Raw genomic sequence first — 5,483 nt, 5'->3', positions numbered from 1 at the left:
GAGAGAGAGGAGAGAGAGGAGAGAGAGAGAGAGAGAGAGAGAGAGAGAGAGAGAGAGAGAGACTGACTACAAGTCTGAGGCCTACATGGAAGGCAGACACGGGAACCCACAAGGACTGGAGTTGATATGCAGGAATGACTCTCATCCCAGGCCTCATCACCTCAGAAAACAGTTCAGGGACCCTGCTCCATCCACCAGCGGTCTCCTCAGCTCCAGATGCGGTGCTAACCAATGAGCCCTAAAAGGCTACTTTGCCCATACACTTAGAATCTCCTTCAACAATGACCACTCTTGACACAAACCAAGACACTACTAGAAATCTAAGAACTGCTCTGAGTGCCAGCCATGGCCAAAGCATGAAGAGCGTTGGGTGACATTCTCTACCTGATAATGAGAAGGCTTCCTGAACAGAGAGATGGTGTAAGCAAGGGGAAAGGCAGAAGGTGAAATATGGCTAGAGTAGAGGTGAGCCAGGTGGGAGAGGGAGGTGCCTAGGCTGTAGGCACAGCCAGGACTCAGTTGGCAACCAGAAGGAGGCATCAACTTCAGAAAAGAAACAGGCTGCTGAGAAATATGGGCTGGGCAAACAGGGGCCAGGCAAAAATCAAGTTCTACCAAGATTTCTTACTCCCCAGTTCCCAGAAGTGAGAGCTTTTCCTTCTATCCACACTGGAGAGGATGGGAAGAGGAAATTATCTGCAAACTACTGGAACTGGAGCTCACTGCATCCCAGGCCAGCCTCAGGATACCTGGTCTACTTTCTCCTTCTTCCTGCCTACTTCTTGGTCCAAGTGCAGCTAGTGCTTCCCCTGCAGCCCTCATCCAAAAGCCTAGCTCTCAGATCCCCACCCTCCATCTGGCCATCAGCTCGAGCTGGAATGGCCAAGTGCTCCCATGAAAAGCACAGCCCTGGCTCTGGCTCAGACCCCAGCCCCAGTTCCCTCATGTCAACACTGGGAGGATGGCCAGGCTAGGTCTCCTTATTGTCGGCCTCCAGCTATGCTTGTAGCCAGCAGGACCCCAAATAATCCCTCCCCATCTGAATTTGTAGACATTTTGAGGGCAGCACACAGAAATCCTTCTGGGCAGGTCCTGCACTTCTCTTACAGTCTCAGACAGGCCCATTGAGGGCGTGGAGAACAGGAGCCCTGCGTGGATCAGACAGTCCAGGCAAATTATCAGACAGTGGGGCAAATTATCTGCCTAGTTTAGCTATAAACACCCAACCAAGCCAGAAGGTACAACCATAGAGGTTAAGCTAAATTTCATGTAGAGCTATCTAAAATTTTCATTCAGGTTTCCTGGCCAGGAGAGGTTTCTCTTCAAATCTCTACAGAGATGGACTAGCTATCCATTTCTACATCCACCCATTCATCCTGCCTACCTCTTGGTCCAAGTCCTGGTGCTACCCCACTCACCCATCCATTTATCCACCTATCTATCCACCCATATACACATTCATATACCCATCTTCCCATCCATCCACCCACCCATATACTCCATCCATCCATCTATCCATCCATCCATCCATCCATCCACCCATCCAGTCACTCATGTATCTACCCAACCACACAGCCACCCATCCAGCCATCTGCCTATTTTTCATTGACAGATTTTCTCTGAACACCTCCCTGTGCTACACACTGAGAATTTAAAGCAGAAGATGCTCCAATCATTATCCTGTCATTAGTCTAGGAAGAGGCTGACAGCTACAGAGACACACAGGTCCTACAGCAAGCTAGTGACCAAGACCTTGCAGTAAAAGGGGAAGAGCTCAGAGGATTTCACAAAAGAGACTACAAAAGAGGTGACCATTCCCAAGCTGAGTCTTAAAGACCAGCTGAGCAGAGGAGCAGGATCAAAAGTTTCTGCAGCAGCAAGGGTTCAGGCAGGTAGGTGGGGTATAAAGCCCTGGACAGCCACAGAGCATGGGGAGATGGGAGCTCAGGGTTTCTGGTGACTTCATCAGTGACAGTGGAGAGTAAAACTTCTTGTCTTGGTAATAAAGCCCCCAACTGAACCCTGAAAGTGCTCTCCTGGAAGTAATAAGATGAGAGTGTAAGAAGAAAGGATCAGTCACCCTCCATGTCAGAGGAATGTTCTAGAAACACATGGGAGGATAATGAGCTCAACCCAGCACCCAAATTTGTCCTCTGGCTGTCAGAGTGAAGACCTGTTTGATGACATAGAGAACCCACACTCTTCCTGCAGTGCACCCCTCCTGGGCTTGCAGCACAAGTCCCTCTCTATAAGCTGCTAGGCTCTGCCTTCAGACAGCTCAGAAACTCTGAGAACCCCAGGGTGCCAGGGGTGTCACACAATCCAGAAACACACCAATCCCAGAGAGGAGAGTGACAACCTGAATGGACAGCATGGTCAAGGCTGTGCTCATAGTGGGGGGCTTTCTCCATCTCTCTTGTAGGAACCACTGAGTAGTCTCAGCATTGTAGTAGGACTCAAGGTCTTTCCAGGGCCCAAGATGGGGACAGTGCTCCCCCAGGGGTGAAAGATGCCACAGATATGCCTCCTGTCATATCATTTAGCATTGTACCTAGATCACCAACAGGCCATAGGTCACTGAGTACATAGGTAGATGGTTCTTACTGGCCCCTGCCCAAGGGTTGGAGTCTTAAGTACAATATCCCTCTCCATCCTTTAACGATCTCCAAGGTCTCAGCCAACACAAGCTCATACAAGAATCCTCCCCTGATGAGAGACCTGTCCAACAGAGGAGAGGGAGGCTGCAGTCCCCAAGTTCCCCCAGCACTTCCTCCCAGGTCTACTTTTTAATTTGCTCCCAGCCCTGGTTTACTGAGTGATCCCCAAGGGAAAACCCTCAGCATAGCCCTCAAAGTAGGGGTACATTTTTTTGCACTTACTTCCCGGAAAATGACCCACACACCCCTCCTCCAACCAGAAAGCAAGCCCCTAGTTAGGCCCCTGCAGCATGCAGCCCCAGCCACCACGGTGCAGGCTGCACAGCAGCAGAAGTCCAGGAGAAGCGGGGGCAATATAGGACGAACCAAGGGAGAAGATGACAAAGCTGGTGTCTCTCTCAAGGGACCAGTGCCATTCCTACCTGGACAGGGATGAGGGGCTCCTTGTCATCAATGTCAATAAGCACATCTTCCCCAGGACTGAGTAAGCTCACATCATCTGCAGGAAGAACCACACCAAGGGTGGGGAGGGCTCAGCCAGGGAGCTGCAACCGTTCCCCTCCGCCTCTGCATCTCACAGCATCTTCCTCTCTTCCTACCCTTCCCTCTCCTCACCTTTCTCCTCCCCCGTGGTCTCCCTATACAATTTCTTCCCTCCTCCTCAACTCTTCCCGTCATTGTCCCCCCACTGGATCTGTCATTCCTCAGCTCCTGAGGTACAGGGCCCCTGCTCAATGTATGCCCAGCCTGAGGAAGCAAAGCTCCCAGCTCTGGCCTAGCAGAGCAAAAGCCACTTCTCACACAGACCCCAGGTGACATGCATGCCTTCCAGCTGGGAGGTGTGCCTTCCCTCTACCTGGGCCACCCTGTGGGGACGGACTCTCTGATGTGTAGGGATCGCAGAGGAAGCTCTCCAGGGAGCCGATGGTGCACTGGCCCACTATAGGTCTGCGGCCAAACTGACGGTTGTCGATGACCTTGACCACGATGGGGGGACAGTACAGTTCCTCCCTGGGCAGCATCTAGGTGGAAGAGGAAGGAAGCTCTGGGCACCAGCCTAGGCCCATCTCTGAAAGTCGCAAAGGAGAAAGGGAGGCCCTTTATAGGCAGGCCCGAGGAACACAAGATGACTAAACCTACAGGCAAGCCACAAAAGCTAAAAATCCAAGATGGCAGATGGCTGAGCAGGAAGAACCACCACTGGGGTGGAGGCCACACACCTTTCTGCCTGCCTCTTCATTGCTATGCATGGAGGCTGGCTCCTCCCCAAGCCTTCACCTTCCAAGCTCAGCTGGCTCAGCCTGAGGGGAAAGCAGAGTCTACTTTCCCTGAACCCTTGCTGGTTGGGGAGGGAGAGGAGAGTTGGCCCAGGGCTTGACATTTCTTGCAGACAGTCCCCCCCAAGTGGATACTCAAGAGTTGGCTTGCAGACACAGATTCTTCTCCCCTCACCCCAAAAGCACTTTGAACACAACTTGAAATAATTTATATGCTCTCCTTCAGTGGCAGCGTTCGCTCAGCCAAGAGGAGGCTCCTGTTGACAGCCACTGGGCCTGGAATTTCTATAGCGCTTTCATCTTCCAAACCATTTTCCTTTCCTCAGACTTGCCTTACACCGGCCACTAGGCCCAGGCAGCCCAGAGAGCTGGAGAGAGCTGGGGGCCTGAGGGCTGAGGGCGTGAGCTCCTGAGAGGCCTCAGCTGGGGCAAGATGGGGTCAGGGGTGCTTGGGAGGTAACCTTGAAGCGGAGCCCTGTCGGGTCTCTTGAGGGAAGCTGGGGGCTGAAATCTACCCTGGAAGGTAAGCCAGCCTCAGAGGGGCTCCTAGAAGCTTCTGCTGATCCACGACTGGAAGGGGAGGAAACGGCAGCTCTGCTTATGCTGTACAAAGGACGAAAGTCTTCTGGGAAGAGAAAGCATGAATTTCTCTCCCATCTTCACAGGAAAATGGGGGGAGAGGTGGCCAAGAGCCACCTCTGAGGGGCAGGGGACAGAAAGTGCCTGAGAGAGTCAGGGCTCAGCTCTCAGGCTGCCTGGGCCATGTGGATGCACTGAACTCCAGGACTCAGAGGATAGCAGGAGAGGGGGCTCACCACTTCCATGAAGAGCGTGCAGATGTCAAAGTTGGGGTTCTTCCGGAGGTTCCTGATGACACAGGACTGGACCGTCTGGCCCCCACACTCCACCACAAGGCTGGGGGCCGAGATGTTGGCCAGCTGGTAGCTCTTCATGTTCCGAAGGCCCCATGCCAGAATCTGAGGACACGGGGAGAGAAGAGTGGCTGGGACTCAGAAGAGAAGGGATCCTCACATCTCACAGCCCCAGTCCTGACCCAGCTGGGCTCACCTCAATGGCAGTGCGCTGCAGAACCGGCTTGATGTTCTGGGGAACCATGTAGATGTTGGCCTCCCTCTGGGGCGGTGGGTAAGGCAGGTCTGTGTCCTCTGACTGCAGGGGACAGTGGGGAGAACGGAGACAGCGATGGGAGTAAGAAGACCGTGCCAGTGAGATCAGAGAGACAGAGGGAAAAAGAAGTGGCATGCGGTGCGATCCAGAGAAATGGGGGCAAAGACCCAAAGCAGGCAAAGGGGCAGGCAAGAGTGGCACAGTCATGGCAGCCCTTGTCAGGCTCCTTCTCCAAGGTCACAGTTCAAACACCTGCATCCAGGTTGGGTCACCCACCTCTCACAGTGCAGGCTCGAGCGCACCCATCACCTCCACTGTCTCCAATGCCCACGCACATACACGCACGCACACACACCCTTCAACATGCACGCATGGAGACGCCCACTCACACATCTGTGCCCACTTTCGCCCTGAGGACCGC

The 5,483-nt window shown here is 53.4% G+C and overlaps 1 protein-coding gene across 17 annotated transcripts in view; it reads right to left on the bottom strand.

Moving 5' to 3' along the window:
- Positions 1-5,483, bottom strand: part of Dysf (dysferlin) — a 233,667-nt gene that overhangs the window by 72,386 nt on the left and 155,798 nt on the right. For all 17 annotated transcript variants that reach the window (XM_023718431.1, XM_004634069.2, XM_004634066.2 and 14 more), the window contains 4 exons: positions 5,003-5,104; positions 4,750-4,911; positions 3,514-3,679; positions 3,080-3,156 (listed from right to left, as the gene is read on the bottom strand). In XM_023718431.1, the coding sequence (XP_023574199.1) occupies positions 3,080-3,156; positions 3,514-3,679; positions 4,750-4,911; positions 5,003-5,104 (507 nt within the window). The remainder of the gene's footprint in view (positions 1-3,079; positions 3,157-3,513; positions 3,680-4,749; positions 4,912-5,002; positions 5,105-5,483) is intronic.

The sequence above is a fragment of the Octodon degus genome, unplaced genomic scaffold (genome assembly GCF_000260255.1).
Source record: "Octodon degus isolate 3935 unplaced genomic scaffold, OctDeg1.0 scaffold00058, whole genome shotgun sequence".
Taxonomy (NCBI): domain Eukaryota; kingdom Metazoa; phylum Chordata; class Mammalia; order Rodentia; family Octodontidae; genus Octodon; species Octodon degus.
This window is presented reverse-complemented; position numbering and strand designations above follow the sequence as displayed.